This window comes from Paramisgurnus dabryanus, chromosome 3 (assembly GCF_030506205.2).
Source record: "Paramisgurnus dabryanus chromosome 3, PD_genome_1.1, whole genome shotgun sequence".
Taxonomy (NCBI): Eukaryota; Metazoa; Chordata; class Actinopteri; order Cypriniformes; family Cobitidae; genus Paramisgurnus; species Paramisgurnus dabryanus.
In genome coordinates, this window is record NC_133339.1 from 46,065,668 (window position 1) to 46,087,071 (window position 21,404).

Below are 21,404 nucleotides of genomic sequence, written 5' to 3' on the forward strand. Positions count from 1 at the left end.
AACTTAAGAAAAAACTGACGTAAATAAATTCTTAAAGTTAGGATAACCTAACAGTTGTTTAAAACCTCTAAATTTAAGATGAGTTAATTTGATTGTTTCAAATGTGACAGGTTTGTGAAGTCAGAAACAGCTATTTTAATTCCCACATAGCAATTTTGTTCCGGCCCAGCTCCGGCCCACACAACCAGTTTTCCTCGGCCCACATACAACGAAGAATGACGGCCCTACAGTGGCCCAGTTCTGGGCCAGAACAAGGCCTACAAACAAGCCTACGAGGGCCCTTGCATGGGCAGCCCTCACTTAGACCCCAGGAAGCCCTCATGCAGCAAAACCCCCAGAGTTAAATGAACACTGCTGGATGCATATATTGTCCCAATTTACAGAGTGTTAAAAAGTAACACTGAAGCAGAATTAAAAGCTCTGTTATCCTCTCTCTCACCATCTCTGTCTGAAACCTTAAATTGCATTTTACATCTTACTTGGAGAGTCATTTGAAGTCACCATTATTGTGATTAATGTTTGTTTTAGTTAGACTTTTGACCCTTGACTTTTTGAGTGCTAGCTTTTCCTTGGTTGTGTTAACTTTGTGTTCATACTGTAAAACACATTTGTTATGGTAATAGTGCAATTCTGTGGTGATTGGTACATAATGGTAAAGATCATCATCTACTTAGTTTACTAATCACAAGTTTCTTATCTGTCAATCATGTATATGAGATCCAGCACTTTTATAGCAGTTTGTCATTAATGAATTTTAGAAACAAAAATTAACTGCTTTATATTTGGGACGTAGAAACATCAAGAATCAGAGTATGAATTTCAACCATGGTGACAAAGAAAATAGTAAAAAGTTCATTATTTATCCATGCTGCAGTGCATGATGGGAGTCCTGGATGAGATTTGTAATTTGTTGATACCCAGCATGCATTGCAGCATGAAGTTTTTCATTTTATTGTCACCATCATTGTGATTCATACTCTGATTCTTGATGTTTGTGTGTCTACATAACACACCAGTTAATTTTAAGTATCAGTGTTTCAAAATTCTTCAGAATAACAAACTGCTATGAGAGAGCTGGATCTCATACTGTAGTATCACATTATTGCCAGAGAAAGAAGGGTTCCAAACACTAAATTAATACATACGTTTTCTAGTTGATGGTGTTTAGGCTTTATTAACAGGCTAACCACCATCAAAGAATTGCTCTATTGTCTTTTCCCTGCTGTGAGCAACATGTCTTAAAAACACAAAGTTAAAGCAGTCAAAAAACTAAATAAGGTAAGAGTCAAGAGTCAAGTTCAACTAAAACAAACACTGATCACAATAATGGTGACTTTAAATGAAAGAAAATCTAAACCTAGAGTAAGAAAATTTGTGTTTCTATTTCTCACATCTGATTGTTAATGAAACAAAAGATCTCATGTTAACTGCAGTAACTTTTTCAAAATCTAACTCCATAATACACCCTAAACTGAACACTTTTGGCAAAAATGTAATTGAGCCTATTTAAGATAAATTTGGATTTACCTTTGTTACAAAGGTATAGTTAGACAGATTTTCTCTTCTTGTTTTCTTATTTAGTTAACTTTAATAACAGAGACTTCAATAGGTAGGTCTATAAGACCGAATGCAATAAAATGTTTAAGATAATCAATTATTTACTATGAAACTCAACTACTCTGAGACATGGTAATGTGTATTTGTCTGTAAACCTAATAGATGCGAACATGAACTCATTTAGCTCGGTGTAAGCGCGCTATTGTTGGGTTGTAAGCGCTGTGCCGCGTACATGATGCGTTTTCAAATCCAAGGCATCAGTCCAGTCCAACACAGTTTATCTAATCAACACAGTAAAAAGATCACTTCAAGAATAAAAACATGGCATCTTGTTCTGTTGTAAAACCCCACCTTTTTGAAGTATTCCACTGTATTGCATAGATGGGCTGAACGTGCTGAAAGTCGCAGAGGGGAAAGATCTGAAGTCTGCCCTGCTGCCGTTTTCTAATCTAATCTTTTACAAATGCGCGTTGTTGTTCGGTTTATTGGCGCATATTACTAACGCGCTTTTTAAAAAACAAAAACAATGTTGTCTCATTGACTTCAGACTTTAGAGCAGGTTTTATTTGATCATAGCATAGTTTATTTTAGTTGCCAAACTGCTAAAAATTACTTTATTACTTAGAATTTTTGTCTTGTTTTCAGTAGAAATATCAAAAAATTCTTTAATGAATGTGTATTTTTTTGCTAAGCAAAATGACCTAAGAAAATAATTCTAGTTTGTAAATCTGAGCTCAACCGCAACTGGGCTGATGACCTTAATAATAGTGTTGTTTTTGGCGGCCTGTTTTAATTTTAGTTTTAGTCTAGTCTTTGTGTCAAGCTGACATTTTAGTTTTTATTAGTTTTAGTCAGGTCATACTCTTTTTAGTCTAGTTAAGTTTTAGTCGACTAAAAGTCTGGGCATTTTAGTCTTATTTTAGTCAGAATTATCCTTGACTATTTTTGTCTAGTTTTAGTCGACGAAAACTGGTGACATTTTTAGTCTAGTTTTAGTCAATGAAAATTGTATTTTAGTCTCTTTTTAGTAATGGAATTCTATTTAACCCAGTCAATATAGTATAAGTACCTAGCAGTAGTATAGACAAAACCAAAATTTTCTTTTAGCCAAACCCATTAAAAAAAGTTATCTTGTTATACTATACCTTATAGATATAAGAATACATCCATTTTAGACATGGAAGATGCTCTGATTGGAATTTACTTGATTTGAAGATATATATTTTACTTAATTTTATTTAACCTCTGAGTGAGTAGCCGTTTCTCAAAACCAAAACTTCTCAAAACTTGTGTCCTTCGTAGTTCGAACTTGCAAGTTCAGACTCGGAAGAACGAACTCCTGACGCGAAATGCATTTTGGGAAACTTCGCTGTCATAAGTCCACACAAGTCTAATCTGATCCATTCTCGATAAAATGGGCGGATCAAGAACACATCCGGGGATTTTATGTGAACTTGGGCTTGATGCGAACTTTGAATTGGAACAGTACTTGGGCCGCGACTGATGACGTTTCACAAGTCCATAAGAACACAAGTACAGACAAGAACGCATATTGAGAAACGGCTAGTGACTTGACTGTAGGTAAAGAGTCTACATTAAAGTCTACATAATCAAAACAGAGTAGTCTAAGCAGAAACCCACACACAGGGCCACTGCTGGTCAGATGGGTGCCATAAGCTGACTTTTACGGTGGTGCCACCTTTAGTTAAAAAACAACAACAAAATCACAACTATAGTAGGCTATGTGTGAGAATAGCACTTTATTAAAATGCTATAGCACTTTATTAAAATGCTATTGTTATCATTTATAATTGTATTTTGACAGCAACACAAACTACAATTATACAAATATGCAATATAGTATATCTGTATTTGTTTTGCAAATAGCACTATAATGTGACAAAGCTAATTTTACGTGTCAGTATAAATCCAAGCAATTTTGGAGAATTACTAAATATCTTTCTTGTAAGTAAATTAAACAGCCAGCTTTAAGAAACATCAGATGTCTATTAACAAAAGCAAAAGTTTGTATGTATGGTTATGTTCTAAATAATACAGCTGTTTGATTGATTTAACACTCAAGCATTCAGTTAAGCAAGTTTAGTTAATTCAAATAATAAATAAGGACACAGCCCCTTGTTGTTAGCATATAAGTTATAAAACAACGTCTTTAGCATATATATATTTACCATGCTTCAAAACACAACGCAGCACATGTCATTTAAACGATTGAAGATGCAAACTGGTACATTGTTATATTATTTAAATCACACAGATAAGTTCGCGGTGCCAGCAGTCAACGCTATACATAGTAACAGGCTTGTGAACTCACCTGAAAACGATGCACAGGTTTCATTTTGGACTTTTCGTTTCCATTTGAAGACTTGATGCGGAGGTGTATTCGCGGGCGCAGCTGGCCATCAAACGTGACGTGACGCGTGTTACTGCGCAAACGCATTGCGTATGATATCAAAGCATCGCGAGAACAGACTGCTCTGCATGCTTTCTAATCGCTCTCGCTGTACGTTTACGTATTTTTGCGGATCGATTTGCAGAGCGCCATTGAACACACATGATAATTTGCAGTCAGGTGGCGGGGTGCCAGGAGATTGCTAGACGAAATAACGTTATAACATTTCGTCTCGTCTCGTTTTGGTCAACGAAAATGAAGACACATTTTAGCATAGTTTTTATTTAGTAAACCACTTTTAGTCTCGTTTTTATTCGTCAACAATATTGTATTATACATTTTATTATAGTTTTCGTCACATGACCAGCATTTACGTTACGTCTCGTCTCGTTTTCGTCACGTGATAAAGGTTCGTTGACGAGGATATTTCGTCATACTTTTCGTTGACGAAAGCAACACTACTTAATAATACTCTATGGTCCAAGGAAGCGGGGAGCCAGCTTATGTGAAGGCTCTCGGAAAGGGAGATCCTTGGAGGAGAGCCATACTTTCTGCCCACAAATATAGCAAGGGGCGGGTCGCCGGTCATAAATTGAGCATTTGGGTCTGGAATAGAAAGAACAGGAGCAGAGATAAACCGAGACTAACTTTTTAAAGGCTTCCTGAGTGCTATTATTCCAACGGAAACATTATTTAGTGGAGGTGAGTGCAGTGAGAGGTTTAGCAATCTGACCAAAGTTCCTGATAAATCGCTATAAAAATTGGCGAAACCAAAGAACCGTTGCAATTCCTTATGGGTGTCGGGGGCTGGCCACTCGGCTACTGCCTTAATCCTAGAGGGGTCTGGGCGTATCTCACCAGCAGCAATAATGAAACCCAGGAACGAAACCGACTCCTTATGAAACTCGCACTTCTCCGCCTTGACAAAAAGCTGATTCTCTAAGAGACGCCGAAGGACTCTGCGAACGTGCTGAGTGTGTACCTGCCTAGACGGAGAAAAGATGAGTAAGTCATCAAGATGCACGAAAACAAATTTATTGATCATGTCTCTCAACACGTCGTTAACCAGAGGCTGAAAGACAGACGGAGCGTTCGTTAGCCCAACGGTAAAATGGAGTATTCAAAATGCCCGGAGGGTGTATGAAATGCTGTCTTCCACTCATCTCCCTCCCTAATGCGCACTAGATGGTAATAATTGCGCAGATCTACAGAAGACAGAATCCGAAGAAGCAGCTCCAGGACAAGACACATGAGAAGACTGAGATCAAGTTAAAATAACACTATTAAGCCAATCCACGTGCGGGTTGTGCTGTACCAGCCAGGCATGACCCAAAATGATGGGAGAAAGGGAGGAGCCTAGAAGGTACAGCACAATCTCCTCACGGTGATTGCCGGACACAAAGAGACTAACCGGAGCTGTACAGTCAGTGACCTGAGCCATCTGCTGTCCTTTTAAGGTCCACATGGTGAGAGGAATTCTAAGGGTAACGGCAGAGAGCGCCCGAGTGACAGACGCGCACATGCTGAGCCGTCAAACAACACAAAACTGAGCGGGCGATCAGACCGAAGTCATGGCACTCAACTGCACAAAATTTTGTCAGAAGAGACAACAATAAGGAAAGTCTACAAATCTATGGTTACATGTAGGAATACATTTCAGTTCTTAATCCCACAATCACAGAAAGCTGTATGTTATGGACTGAAAGGTAGCTATACCTTAACTGGTATTTGCACAAGAAGCTGGTATTACATCCATGTCCTTCTGTGAACCATAGAGGTTATACAAAGGTGAGTTAAGTCAAACATATAAATTAACATGACACATCATTGCTTTATCTAATTAAGTTTTGTGCATGCAGACTCAATATTTAATTTATGAATCTGGAAGTTGATACCGAGTCAATAAATCTGCCATATTTTATTCCTTTCAACAGAACCACAGGTGAGCGGTCCGAGTGTTTAGGCAGGTGTTTGTAATAATCATGATTGATTTGTGCAGGTTATGTGCTATTTAAAATACACTCAACATTTTAAATGGATCAAAAAAGTTCATCAAAGTTGCTCTAAGAACGGTATTGTTCAAAATTAATATCATTTTATGAAATGTATTGATCCATTCAAATGTTGTGTAATTAAATAACAGAATATATCACTGACAGGGCATCAATCTTTCTGTCTCGTCTCCTAAAAGTGGTGTTTAGAGAATGTGAACGTGATGTCAGCAATGCATACTGGGAATTTAGGACACAGAAGCTGTGAAGGACACTGTGTAAGGAATAGACAGAATGAATGAATCCATCACCTCAGCTTACCAAGTTTCAGTGCCATTGATAAACGGATATTTTTTAATGAAGGGAAGGTTCTGCAGAAAAAGAAAAGTGTCCATCCAATGCATCCTCAGCAGAAATAGTGGATCATCCTGGTATTTCTCACTTACTATTTCTTGCATACTAAGGTGGCTTCAGACATCCTACTCATTTTGCATACTAATATTTGTTTACTTTTTTGTATGGAAGGAGGCAAGAAGCATGGCAAGTGTATATGTAATTTGAAAGAAGGTAAGACAGACTATTTCAAAGTGTACAATTTTCAAATGATGTGACATTGTAATACAAATGTTTATTAAATGTTGTACAAATTTACATGCAGTTCTAAATGCTAAAAAACTTTTCCTGAGTTATTTTAATTATATCTGAATATAAATGTTATTTGTATTTGATGTATTATTCATTTTATTTAGATATGCAAATTACTAACATAAAAGGTATGATGTCAGCTTTTCATATATGTTTACCTACATTTTAGTAAACTTATGGAGGAGGTGGGGCATGTTTGTCACTCACAGTACATAAAAATGAGCAAATGACATTAACCGGTTAAGACTGATTCTTCATCCTGCTAAAATCGTTTTTAATTTGGATCACACTTTTGTTGTTTTTCACTGTTTGCCATGTATCTGTGCTGGTTAATGGTTTTTCTTGCTTTTGGTAAGTTCTTTATTTGTATTATTAGTAGAAAATTTTCTTTAATGTGCAATTGTGATGTGTGTTTATATTTTTTATTTCATAAATGTGAAACTGGTTAAAACAATACAAGTATATACAGCCTTTAAGTGTGTCTTTGCTGCTTACAACAAAATATACAAAGTATATACGGTTTCAGCAGTAACAACATAAACAAGCTGCTTTCGTTGAAAACACGTAACATCCGGTAAACTTCCGGTAAAAAACGCAGATTACATAGGAAACCCAAACATTTTTTTTTTTTTTTGACGAGGTATTTGTTTACGAGTTCAGTTTCAGCAACTACTCAGACCCAACCGGAAGTAAAGTTCGGACCAGACCATCCGACGTCACGGCACATGCGTCCGATGAAACGGTCTATATGAAGTACAGAAGGATAACTTGTAATTTTTTATAATCTTACTGTTGTTTATTGTGAATATGGATTTGTTTTCTTGTGTTTAGGTTGGGTGACTGCTACTGATAGCTGCAGTTATAAGGGACTTATTGAACATCTTGGCTTAGACAGCGATAACTTTCAGATGAAGTCTCTCCGCCCGGTGTATAACTGGAGCAACCCTGTTAAAGTTTACCTGGACCTGTATGTTACCTCCATCACAGATGTGGTATGAGTCCATCATCATTTACTGCACCGAAACAATTCAGACACGCCACGTGAGATGCCAATGAACTTTTCTCTTTTTTAACTATAGGATGAAAAAGCCCAAAGCTTCGCAACACAGATCACACTTGTATTGGTAAGTGTTTTGCAAACCTCTCTCATGTCATGCTACACAGTTTTACAAACCGTGTTACACTGTAAAAAGTTTATTCAACTTCAAAAGTTACTTCAATTGGTAACACCTCAAAAATGTACGTTTATTCAACTAAAATGTTTCACCTAAAGTGAAACTAAAGGGAAATTTTAAGTTGAAAAACTATTCACATTTTACAGTGTATAGAAATCAGAAAATAAAATAAATATACTATAAGCATACAGAGGCTATATTGTTCATGGGTTGAAAACCCAAAACTGGTATAATCACTGTTAACTTTATAACTTTCAGGGTTGGATCAATGAATTCACAAGGTGGAACGACAGCGACTTTTGTGGGATCCAAACATGTACAATTGATAAAGATAAGATGTGGATTCCAGACATTACCATTGCCGAAAGGTCTAATAAATACTTCTATTTTTATATTAGAAATTATCTTTTCATCACAGACAAATGTGAAAATGGGTTGTTAGTACGTAAAAAATTACATATAAAAAATAGATGTTATATTGATATTAAATAACAAAATGCTGCGTAATTATATTGCTAAGTGTCATGATTTAAGCTGTAATATTATTAAAGGTCCCGTTCTTTATGTGTTTTTGACGCTTTGAATGTGTTTATAGTGGGCAATATAACATGTGTTCATGTTTCATGTGTAAAAAATGTGTTATTTTTCACACAATTTACTTAAAGCGCTGTTTTCATTGTCCTAATAATGGTCTGATGTCTTCCTTGTTCTATGAAGTCCCTCCTTCAGAAATACGTATCGAGTTCTGATTGTGTAGTTTGTTTAGTGTGTTGTAATTCGACAGCAGCTTAGCCGTTAGCTTAGCTGGCGACTGATGTATTCCTGTGGGCGGAGTTTAGTCAAAAACTGTTCTAGTGGCGTCATTAAAGCAGGAAGTAGAGGACTGTAGTCCAAACCCGCCGTTCGCTGTAGGCTTTGAAAGACGAATTCTGTTAAAGAAAATATATCGCCTGGCAGAGAATTTTGAGCTTTATTATTTTACAGGTATTATATATGTTCTAACAGCAACATTACACACTAACTAAAGTTTGAAAGATGGGATCAGGAAAAACGTTACCTTTAATATATAATTATTCTTATATTATTATACTTCTATTTATTAACTTTAAATTTTGAAATTCACTTTAAATTGCTTGATTTGATTTTAAGGTGGAGCTTGATTAAGAAAACTGAACCCTGACCCCTTTATATCTCTTGTATAATGTGACTAAATAGCCAAATTCATTTGATGTCTCTGGTCATAACATTGGATAATATTTGTTGTTGTTTTTTTCTTTTCAGCATCAAAGCAGAATTTGCATCTGTGGATAATCCTTTTGTAAAGATTTTCAGTGAGGGTGTTGTAGTCCTGTCCGAAACCTTAGTTTTGACCACCGCCTGCAAGATGGACCTGTACAAGTTTCCCTTTGATGTCCAAACATGCGAGCTGACAGTTCAGTCTTCAATGAATTCAAGTAAATCTGAAACCCAAAATTATATGCTGGTGAATGTTTAAAATCATTGTTCCCCTTCAGAATTGGCTGACATTAATATCATTTATTTGTTTATATTCACTCACAGTTGATGAGCTTACAGTCAATTCATTAACTGATGGTTCATTTATGACTGCCAGCTCTAAGAAGTCTTTTCAAACTCAAGGGGAGTGGGAACTCCTCAGTATTACTGTATCCAAATCCAATACTAGTACTTTTGGATATTATCTGGATCAGCTGAAATTTCAGGTACAGGAAAGGGGGTAAAACATTACATTTACCACATTAATTAGCGTGAAGTGACTAATAATGCTCTCTTCACCATAGTAACTTATTTTATGGATTAGTAAAGTCAGTAAGTATATATATTTTTTCCTTTTTATTGCAGATCACCATAAAAAGGAGACCTCTACTGTATATCATCAACTTCATATCACCAGTGTTTTGCTTTCTTGTGTTGGATGTGGCCTCATTCTTCATGAATTCAGCAAAAGGAGAGAAGCTGGGCTTTAAAGTGACTTTACTTTTGGCGATTTCTGTGTTACTGCTCATTCTTAATGACACGCTGCCCTCTACTGCCAAGGAGGTCCCATTGATCGGTGAGCCTTACTAGTATGCTTAGGCCCTGTCCCAAATGGAGACTTTCAGTCTCGTGGCCTTAAAGGACAAGTTCGGTATTTTACACTTAAAGCCCTGTTTTCAGATTGTTTATGGTGAAATAGAATGGTTTTGACTGAAATTTCGACATTTTCGGCTGCCCTGAGAATTTTCGCGTGTTTGTGTTTCAGCTCAGACCTCTACAATGGGTGTATAGGTGCACTGGAACAATCCTTCCTAAAATGCATTAAACTTTCGTTTACAAAGACGTGAAACTCACCGAGTGGTCAGGGGTGTTCACTGGTATGCTCACACAAAAATCGCTCCAAAAGACGCATTCCAACAGGTTTTATCGTAGTTTTTACCAACTCCATTGACATGTATTAGTTGTGCTGTGAGGTACGGTATTACTCCGCGCCGGGAACTTTGTTTCTATTCTTGCAATTGGCAAAGGCGGATTAGCGCCACCACCTGGGCTGGAGTGTTTATTATTCAAGCTCTAAGCGGAAGAATGTACGGGTGTGAGGCGTTTGGGAAAATAGGTCCACAAGTTAACAACGAATGCTAAAACAGCTGTTGGAAAGCATCTTTTGCAGCGATTTTTGTGTGAGCATATCAGGGAACACCCCTAACCACTCTGTGAGTTTCACGTCTTTGTAAACGAAAGTTTAATGCATTTTAGGAAGGATTGTTCCAGTGCACCTATAGACCCATTGTAGAGGTCTGAGCTGAAACACAAACACGCGAAAATTCTCAGGACAGCCGCAAATGTCGAAATTTCAGTCAAAACCATTCTATTTCACCATAAACAATCTGAAAACAGGGCTTTAAGTCTAAAATACCGAACTTGTCCTTTAAATTGCGCGTTCTCACTTAGTTTACGAGTCCGTAGGGTGTCCCATTTGTTATTTTTATGCTTTGAAGTGTGCTCATCAGCGCCTCCGTTGCCCCCTTGATGCGGTCTCCAGTGAAGCCTGCGCTGCAGCAGGCTTCGCGCACTTTACTAACCCAGAAGTCCTTGGGAAAGGGCAATCAGACCAATCAGACGACGGAAGGGAGGAGTTCACACTGACAAGCAACTTCTCTACCTATTACTGGTGTGATGCTCGAGTCTGTCCTAAAATACGACTCCGGTGCACCCACGTGGACTCGCATCAAGGGTCCCTAAAGTCTGGACTACGTGATGTCATCAAAGTGTGGACTCTGAGGAGGACCACAAGTCCGGAGTGTGCCATTTGGGACAGGGCCACAGTCTCCAGACAAGAGACGAGAACCAATGATTCTACTGTAGTAGCCTAGCTAACACCAGACCAGTCTCATAGAGAATGAGACATGGTCTGGGAACCACATGCTCATTTTCTCTTATTTGAGGCGTGGTTTACGAATGCCCAGAGCCGTTTATTGGCGCTACGAATGTCTATCAAATGCGTCTGTACGTAGCTCATAGCCAATCTTTTCAATTATATCAGATGACGTATGTAGAGCGACATACATTCAAGCGTCAACAACAACTTTTATTGGGTAAAGTTACATGTGCACACAGCTAAACCGGTAGCTGTTTATTAATATCGAAAAGCAACACAACTTAGTGGCACTGTGACAACCACAGTAGGTAGGCTACAGGCATAATGACAATATGATATTAATAAATACCACTTACCATTTACAGTGGGTATAGAAAAGAATCACCCCCCTTTAAAATAATCACATTTTGTTGCTTTGCAGCCTAAATTGAAGACAGACACAGTTTTTGTTTCATTCAGCTGTATTTACTCAGTGTAACTTATATCATCCAAGTGAAAGATTTAAATCCAACATATCAGAAAAAAATTAAATAATAAAAAAACATAATCACTGAGTTGGAAAAAGAATCACCCCCTTGTTTCAGTATTTTGTTGAGCCACCTTTTGCTTTAATCACAGCCTTTAGTCTGTTGGGATATGTCTCTACTAACTTTGCACATCTAGACGTTGCAATATTTGACCACTTTTCTTTGCAGAACCGCTCCAATTCAGTTAAATTTGATGGTGACCGTTTGTGGACTGCTGTTTTCAAGTCATTCCACAAATTTTCAATGGGGTTTAAGTCTGGGCTCTGACTAGGCCATGCAAGGACATTCACCTTTTTGTCCTTCAACCACTGTGTGGTCAGTTTTGCTGTGTGCTTTGGGTCATTGTCATGTTGGAAGGTAAACCTTCTTCCCATTGACAACTTTCTGGCAGAGAGCAGCAGATTTTCCTCAAGAATTTGACGGTATTTTGCCCCATCCATTTTTCCTTCTATCCTGACAAGTTCTCCAGTCCCTGCTGCAGAGAAACAACACCATAACATGATATTACCACATCCATGCTTTACTGTAGGGATGGTGTTATTTGGATGGTGAGCTGTATTGGATTTTCGCCAGACATATCGTTTGGCGTTGAGGCCAAATAATTCAATTTTAGTCTCATCTGACCATAACACCTTTTTCCACGTGGCCTTAGAATCTTCAAGGTGCGTTTTGGCAAAGCTCAGTCGTGACTGAATTTGGCCTTTCTTGAGGAGTGGCTTTTTTCTTGCAACCCTCCAATACAAGCCACATTGTTGTCACATGCACACAATGACCAGTCTTTGTCATGAATTCCTGCAACTGCTTCAGAGTTGCTTTAGGCCTCTTGGTAGCCTCTCTGACCAGTTTCCTCCTGGCTCTTTCATCCAGTTTGTAGCGACGTCCTGACGCAGGGAGGGTATGTGTTGTACCAAATACCTTCCTCTTCTTAATAATAGACTTCACTGTGCTTCTAGGCACTGATAAAGTCTTTGAGATGTTTTTGTATCCATCTCCTGACTTGTGCCTCTCCACAACTTTATCCCGGAGATCTTTTGACAATGCCTTGCCACCCATAGTTGATTGTTTTCTTCAGTTGCACTACCAAGGACTGAAATGCTTCAGGAAAAGCTTGTTTCATGCTGAGCTAATCAAAATGACCACAGCTGATCACAGTTGAAAGTCAATTGGCTTTGTGTGCTATTGAGAAGGTTATTTAACTACACCTGGTAGGGTTTACAAGTCATTTTTAGGAGGGGGTGATCCTTTTTCCAACTCAATGATTCTGTTTTTTATTTTGTATTTTTTTTTTCCTGACAAGTTGGTATTATATCTTTCACTTGGATGTTATAAGTTGTAAATACAGCTGAATAAAACAAAAATCATTTTTGTCTGTCTTCAATTCAGGCTGCAAAGCAACAAAATGTGCTTATTTTAAAGGGGGGTGATTCTTTTCTATACCCACTGTATTACCATTAATTATATACTTCTAATACAGCCTCATTCTGGGATTACAAGTAAAATGTGGAGTATTTGCAGTAATTTGTTAGAGACAGAAATGTATCACAATGAATATAATGGATTTAATTAAAAAGTAACAATTAAATTATTCATTTTTTCCTATCAAGATCTTTATTTCATATGTTTTTTCCACAGGGGTTTTCTGCAGTGTGATTTTCATTCTCATTGGTATCAGCATTCTGGAGAGCATTCTTGTGGATTTTCTGATGGCGAAAGGAGATCAGATTGAGGATTCCACATCTACTGTTACTGGTAAATATAAAAAAATAGCCATAGTTTAACTACAAAAAAGTTGCTATAGGTGGATGGATGCTACAAATTTACCTACAGAAATTATAATTTAACCATGGTTTTTGTAGTAAAATGTATCAGTTACGACTTTTACCACAGTTCCCTGATGGAGGGAACAAGACTTTGGCTGCGTCCGAAACCGCATACTGTATAGTAGGTACGATGAAGTACCTTCTTACTTGCCGTTAAAACAGTAGGTACTGTATAGTATGAATCCTTGTAGTATGAATGGGATTCGGACGTACTACATCCGCCATGTTGCTACATCACATGACATATGTCTTCATCACGTCATGTCATTCCAGCGCGAAAACAGCCGCATGATCTTCTTCTTCGTTGGATAACTCCTCTGCCAGGGCATCATGGGATAGTGAAGTGTCTATCGTATGCACACTGCAAAATCTAACCGGAAGTAGTAGGTCATCCGGGTACTTTTCGCATACTGTTTTTCGAATACTATGTATTCGGACATACTACTCGCCTCGCCTACTGCATTTTGCGTACTATATACAGTATGAAGTAGGCGGTTTCGGACGCAGCATTTGTGTTGATGAGTACTTCGACTCGCTTGAAAAATCCGCTCCCCTTCTCCCTCTCATAATGGGAGAGGGAGAGTGTTACTGCGCCGAGTCGAAGTACTCTTCCGCCATACAATATAGCGCTACGTTTTATTTTGTACCACCAAACTTGCTTGTATAACTACTCGTCTTAAATAGGAAAAACTTTGATGTGTTTGGTCACTTCTAACTTTATCTCTGTTTGGTACCATTGAATGAATGGGGCTAAGCTAAATGCTATCGAAGTGTCGCAGCGCGCCCCAGCGCTTACGTGCACGCACTAAGATGATAGAGGTATGTATCAACTCTTCTTAGTTAAGGTAATAACATAGTTTAATATTGAAAATTAGTAGACTATTCCTTTCAGAGCCCTTCATCAGGGAACCGTGATTACAGTAATAACCGAGACATTCCCTTTCTGTTGTCCACTCGACGTGGTGTTCATGACGACAGTAGGGTCCCTATATGTCTTGACGTCAATGAAGCAGGCAGAGATGAGTCAGTAATAACCGAGACATTCCCTTTCTGTTGTCCACTCGACGTGGTGTTCATGACGACAGTAGGGTCCCTATATGTCTTGACGTCAATGAAGCAGGCAGAGATGAGTCAAAACATGCCATACTGAATGCTAAATGACATCACAACCTTACAGTAGGCAATGGTCTCACCATATGGGCAGAACACATGACCAAGAATGTGTCTGAATCTTACAACAGGGAGAAAACATTGCTCGAGTGTGGAGAAAAAGACTGGACATACTGTAAGTCACAGTGTTGACATAGTATGGATGAGGCTCAAAACTCTAGCCCAAACTCTAGAGACACAGGTGAAACAGAGAACGCCTGCAGGTCTGTGAGGTGAGGAAGATCCGCTTCTACTAGAGGCTCAAAGGGGATCTCTTTAGTCCCGAGAGGACCACCAAGAGGTCCCAAGAGGGTATGAGGCGTGATCTAGATGGATTTAACCTCCTTGCACCCCTCAGGAACCTACTAATCAGATCATGCTGTCCCAATGATCTTCCCTCTATATGAAGGTGATGGGCCGCAATAACAGCTAGAAGCGAGAGCCAGGTCTGTTTGGGCCAAAAAGGTGCAACCATACTTCCGCAGGTGACATGGTCCGGTGTGCGCTAAAGTGTCCATGCTGAGGGAACCCTCGGTCAGGGCATACCATAGCGGGCAATGGGTGTTGTCCAGAGAAGCAAACGGGTCAACCAGGGCTTCGTCAAATGTCTCCCAAATGCACCGAACCATGTTGGAGTGCAGTCTCCACTCTCCGCAGGTCGTGACCTGTTGTGAGAGCACATCGGCTGCACGATTGAGGTTGCCCAGGATATGCGTGGCAGGTAGAGACCTGAGTCTCTGCTAACTCCCGAACAGGAGGCATCGGGCGAGTTGCGACATCTGACGCGAGCATATTGCACCCTGATGGTTGAGGTACGCTATAGGAAGTAAGGGGTTCAGCGTTAGCAGGAAAGCCAGCAACTCTAGTCAGTTGATATGCCAATGCAGTCGAGGGCCCGTCCACTGCCCAGACACTGCATGTCCATTGCACATGGCACCCCAGCCCAGATTCGAGATGTACAGTGGTAACTACAAACACCGACCATAAGGAACCAAGGGTTTTGCCAGGGGCTCAGTGTGCGTCTGCCCTGCAGTGTCAGGAGAACTTGGGTGAATAGCCAATGTTGAAGCGGTCTCATGTGCATCAACCCGAAGGGAACAACCGCGCCAAGGATGCCATGTGCCCCACGAGCCTCTGGAAGAGTTTAAGTGGGACCGTTGTGTTGTGCCTGACTGGGCATGTTGGTGAGATGCGCCTTCATCAACACAGAGTCCAGTTTGATCTGGAGAAAACAGATGCTCTGCATCGGGGAGAGTTTTTTCTTTTATCAGTTAACCCAAAGACAAAGACAGTCCAAATGCTGTAAAACTAAGGCGCAAAAAAATTCCTGCAAGTGTGCTAGAATGAGACAGTCATCAAGGCAATTTAGAATGTGTATACCCAGCCGCCTAAGAGGCGCTAGGGCCACTTCTGGGACCTTGGTAAAGATATGGAGGGACACGGAGTTGATGGAGGTTAGAGATGTGAAAGTACGCATTCCTCAGATCGATAGCCACAAACAAATCCTGGTAACAAACCTCCATCAGGATGCGTCTCTGAGTTAACATCCTGAACGGCATGCAGCCCCACTCCCTTCTTCGGCACTATGAAGTACAGGCTGTAAAAACCTGAGGACATCTCGGCTGAATGGACAGGTTTGATCGTGTGTTTGGCAAAAATGGTGACTACCTCCGCCCGAAGCACCACAGAGTTTTCTTCTCTCACTTAGATGAAGAGAATGCAGTAAAAGTTGGGAGGCGTCTGGCAAATTGTATCGTTGTAGCCGGGACGGTTTGTTTGCGCAATAGCCAATGTGATAGGTTGGTGTGAAGAGGAACATGAAGAACAATCTTCTTGGTAGTGCATGGGGGGGGGGGGGGGTGGGGGGGGCTCGACTTACCTGTGAAGGCATCACCGGAGGAGAGAGACATAACTGACGACTGCCATGTGCCAGAGAGTGCGATGCCGAAAGAGAAGAGAAATATTGCCCGGGTGGACAGATGGAAATGCTATTGTGCCAAGAAAAGGCGACAGCCATGACCGCAACGTTACATAGACATGTCTTCACAATGAGGGCATGTCCCCTCCACAAATGCTGCCTCAGCATGCTGATGCCTCGGACAGCCAAGACAACGATTGTGCCCATCAGCAACGGAAAGAAATCTGCCACATCCAAGAGTACAGAGGCGAAAAGCCACCCTTAACTCTTTCCCCGCCAGTGTTTTTTTTTCAAAGTTGCCAGCCAGCAGCAGCATTTTTTTTTTTTTTACAAAAGTTTAATACCTTCCAGAAAATGTTCTTCTTTTAATATATAAACAAACAATGTATCAAATAAAAGAACAGATCCTCTGCTTTCAAACAAAAAAGTTTCATTCTATCTTCATTTGTTCTCTTTTTATCCAATCTCAAATTCTTCCAAAATATCAAACTTTGAGCAAACAGCGGAGATAATTGCACTTTTGTAAAGGACTTTTGTTAAAGATCAGAATCAAAGTGATGATCAAAACATACTCAGAGTAAATGCTGTAGTGTTGGGTAAGTGCGCCACTTAGTGGACAATAGCAGAAATATGGATTGCCGTAAAAACTCGTCATTGGCAGGGAAGAGTTTTCTCTTAATTGATGAGTTAACTCATCATTGTCGGGAAAAGAGTTGAAAGGACATTTGCTCTGTATGGAAATTGTTCTTTTAGACAACTCTGACAAAACTAATGAAGCGCCCAGAGGGGATTCTTGCGCAAACAAGCGAGCTCAGAAGATCAAAATCTACTGAATGGTGCATGCCGTCTCCTTTTATACACACTGGCATGCAAATGCCTTTCGCACAATTCCATTGGCACTTTACATATGACAGACCAAATTGGCTCTCAAAAGCACACCCCTGCTGTCGTCATCGACACAACCATGGCTATGCAAATGTGACCCACTCTGTGAAAAAATCTGCAAAACTCATTGTTTTGTGATTAACTGTTTTCTTCATAAAATCATCCTATGTTAAAATTGACCGAGTAAGATAATGACACAGATTGAAATCAATCTTAAATGCTCCAAATCTCATTATTAGATTTCACAGACAGGGTCACACAAGGTAGTCAATATGCAAAAAAAAACCGGACAGTTAATACAATTTTACAATAATAAAACCATGGATTTCTGACCCAATTTTAATGCTTGTTGTTGTTCTTATGACAATAATTTTTTTCCTAACACTGATATAGTAAATGTAGACAGACCTATTTGTAATCTGCATAAATCGGAAAAAAAAATTAAACCATTGTGATTTTTATTCAGAAAAACCATAGCTCTGTCATTTACTTGTTTATATTTATGCAATGTTAAAAATGCTGTATGAAGTTAAAACAATTTGGTTATGTTGGTTATGCAAGTCAATTCAACCAACTATTTGATGTTTTGACTTGTGAACTTGATATAACTTATAAAAACAATTCTTAAGTTTGATAAGTTTAAATTGTATCACAGTTAAGATGTATCACAGCAATAGGCCAAAGTGCTCAATATGCCATTTACCATAAAAAATTCTCAGATTTCTAAGTAATTTTAACTTACTATTATTTATTTTGACAAGACGTGAGTTGCTTCAACTTATTTCAACAATATTTTAAGTTATAACAACTAAAATAATTTGTAAACAATGTAAACATCGTAGCGTTTGCTTGTAAAATCTACTCTATCTTGTTAATAAAAACATAAAGTCCAGTGGGTGGCGTCCTGTGCTATATATATGTAGACAGCCTGCGCCCTCTGGAGATTGCAATATAGAGCTAAAGCCAAACTTTATATTTTCACAGAAACTGCAAAAGATTCAAACTGCCTAGCGGACCCAAAAACAGATCAAACTGAAGAACGGTTAAGTGCAGCCAATCCTAAAGGTGACACGAGGAAAACCGGGTGCTGGCACAGAGCGGCAATGATAATCCACGTTACTTTCATTGTAGTCTACATTCTCATCATCATTGTCTTCCTAACTGTAGTTAGTAAAGCTTGGTTCACAGAGTGATATCATATGTTTTTTTATTTATGAAATGGCACAAGCCTTTTTGCAGGGTTTAAAAGCATAATAAAGCCTAAAAAACTGATTGGTCAAATGTTTTTTCTCGTTTTTTCCATTTATGCATATATTCTCCTGTATATGACTCAAAAATCAAATATGATTCAAGCAAAATAGACATTTGTGTTTGTGCAATAAATAAATACTCAAGAAAACATTTACAATTGTAATTTTATAAGACTTTTTATAGGATGCTAAATAATACACATGTAATATACATGCACGCACACACATTTTCATTAAAATTGTTTCTGAAATGCAATACCTTGGATAGAATTCACAAAGCATTCTTAGGAAGAAAATTCAAACTTAAGAAAAAACTGATGTAAATAAAATCTTATAGTTAGGATAACCTTACAGCTGTTTAAAACCTCTAAATGTAGGATGACTTCATTTGATTGTTTCAAATGTGACAGGTTTGTGAAGTCAGAAATGGCAATTTTGACCCAAGATGCCCAAAGATTAGTTTATTAATGAGGAATTTAATTGTCATATAATTAAAGCGTAACTGGCTTACTTCAGTACTGTGTCACAAAACACAAATATTTATTAAATTAATATTACTAGCTACATATTATTTCCTCCATAATAAATTGTAAAATTACTAATGTTCTGATTTGATGGAAATTTTGTGTCAATAGCCCACTTAAAAATCCCCTAACTGATAAAACTGCTGATGTGTCAAATACTTATTTTCCCCGCTATATATATATATATATATATATATATATATATATATATATATATATAGTTACACACACACACACACACACACACACACACACACACACACACACACACACACACACACACACACACACACACACACACACACACACACACACACATTCTGGTTTCCATGTTTTGTGGGGACATTCCATAGACGTAATGCATTTTATACCATACAAACTGTATATTCTATTCCCCTTACCTACCCCATTCCCTAACCCCAACCATCACAGAAAACGTTCTGCTACTTCACATTTTCAAGAAACATCATTTTGTTGGATTTATAAGCTTGTTTCCTCATGGGGACATCAAAATGTCCCCACAAGGTCACAAAAACACTGGTATTCCTATCTTTGTGGGGACAATTGGTCCCCACAACGTGATAATTACCAGGTACACACACACACACACACACACACACACACACACACACACACACACACACACACACACACACAGTATATAGCTTATATTGAGAGCGTTTTTTACAACTTACCAGATTGTCTGACCTCCTCACTCACTTTCTTTCTTTCTAGCAAGATCCTTTTTATTCCTGTTTCTATAAAGACAGAGCCCAGTTATGCTAATTTAAAAACCACGCCCGCCGGGGGGGGGGATCCAACCGTCGCCATTGACTTTGCATTACGTGAGGCTGCCTCTTTGTCATTTCTGGCTTATAACAAAAAACAGAATAATGCCTTAAAGCTGCTGTGTGATAAGGTGTACAGCTAACAAGCTAAAAAACCCAGAAATACGTTTTAGTAAGCTGTTGACCCCAAAAAACGAGCGTTTAAAGACACAAAAATGGATCGCCGACTACGTTCTAATCATAGTGGTACTATGAAAAGTTGCCTGTATCCACTTTTCACTGAAAACAGCGTTAAACAAACACACAGACAAAACTCAGTTGCTTCCCCAGATAAACAAACTATGTCCATTGTTTCCATAAGGCTGGCTTACTTGGAAAGCTGAATAAGGCTTTCTTCTCCTAACATCAAAAAACACACTTCTTCTTTCCATTGTTGTCGTATGAAGTGATGCCTGTTGACTTCTACTGGAAGAAAAAATGCTAATGTGCATCCTTGTCGTTCTTGCTCTCACGCTGATTGACATGTGGGCGTGCTTTTCTGTCGAAAAGTGCCCATAAAAAGTATATGATACATAACTGGTACCCATGGTACGTAAGGGGTACCCATGTTCGAAAAAATTTGAAACTTGTAAGTAAGATGTGGCATGAGTTTGGCCCAGAAATACTCTGTCACAAGCTCGACTGCTTTTTTGACTCATTGCATTAGTTTGAGAGTTGAATCCTCATGCTTACCAGTGTTAATAAGTCAGAATGCATGAAATAGCATTACCCCCCCCCCCAATTATTAGTAGTTTTAGTAGTACTCATTCATCTATAGTCATACTGTGTAATTAATTGCTTACAAAGTAAAATGCTATTTATGACCTTTCTACAGTCAAATAAGGATTTCATTTGAAACTTAGCGTTTAATCACCTGTTTTCTCAGAACAGCCCCATCTGAGCGCTGGAAGATTAGCTTTGATGTTTACCAACCGGACACGGTGGCAGAGTTTAAAAAGAGCCATCCAGGAAAGCCATACAGCCGCATGTGTGTGTGCAGGTAAACAGACTTTAAATGAGAGAATCTGATGATTGATTACATTATGATGAACACAGTCTTTGTTTGGGTTTTGTTTAATCTGCTGCACAGCTTATGAAGAACGGGCATTTTGTCATTTTGCTTTAGTTACACCAAAGCTACAGCACAAGTGTCATATTAAACATACAGGTGTAGAATATGTGTGAAATGGATTGAAACAACCGAGCATTTGGGTTGAAATTAACCCAACATTTCCCATTTAATTTGGTCTGCCAACATTTGACCCAACTGTAGCATTTTTGTGATATGCTTATACTGTGTATATGAATGGAAACACAATTGCAACTTTCATCTTTAATCATAAACCTTCAGAA

General features: G+C 38.7%; 1 protein-coding gene across 1 annotated transcript; it reads left to right on the forward strand.

Annotated features, from left to right (window-relative positions):
• The first annotated feature begins 7,511 nt into the window (after positions 1 to 7,511).
• On the forward strand, positions 7,512 to 14,879 carry LOC135744864 (5-hydroxytryptamine receptor 3A-like). Its single transcript, XM_065263246.1, has 8 exons — positions 7,512 to 7,595; positions 7,683 to 7,727; positions 8,037 to 8,146; positions 9,060 to 9,232; positions 9,339 to 9,499; positions 9,639 to 9,849; positions 13,311 to 13,427; positions 14,740 to 14,879. Exons 1-8 carry the CDS (start codon positions 7,512 to 7,514, stop codon positions 14,877 to 14,879), a joined length of 1,041 nt encoding a protein of 346 aa, XP_065119318.1.
• Positions 14,880 to 21,404: the final 6,525 nt, after the last annotated feature.

Coding starts and splice junctions, on each gene's coding strand:
- LOC135744864 (XM_065263246.1), top strand. CDS start 7,512: ATGAAGTCTCTCCGCCCGGTGTATAACTGGAGCAACCCTGTTAAAGTT. Junction 9,500..9,638: donor TGGATCAGCTGAAATTTCAG/GTACAGGAAAGG, acceptor TTTTTATTGCAG/ATCACCATAAAAAGGAGACC. Junction 9,850..13,310: donor CAAGGAGGTCCCATTGATCG/GTGAGCCTTACT, acceptor TTTTTTCCACAG/GGGTTTTCTGCAGTGTGATT.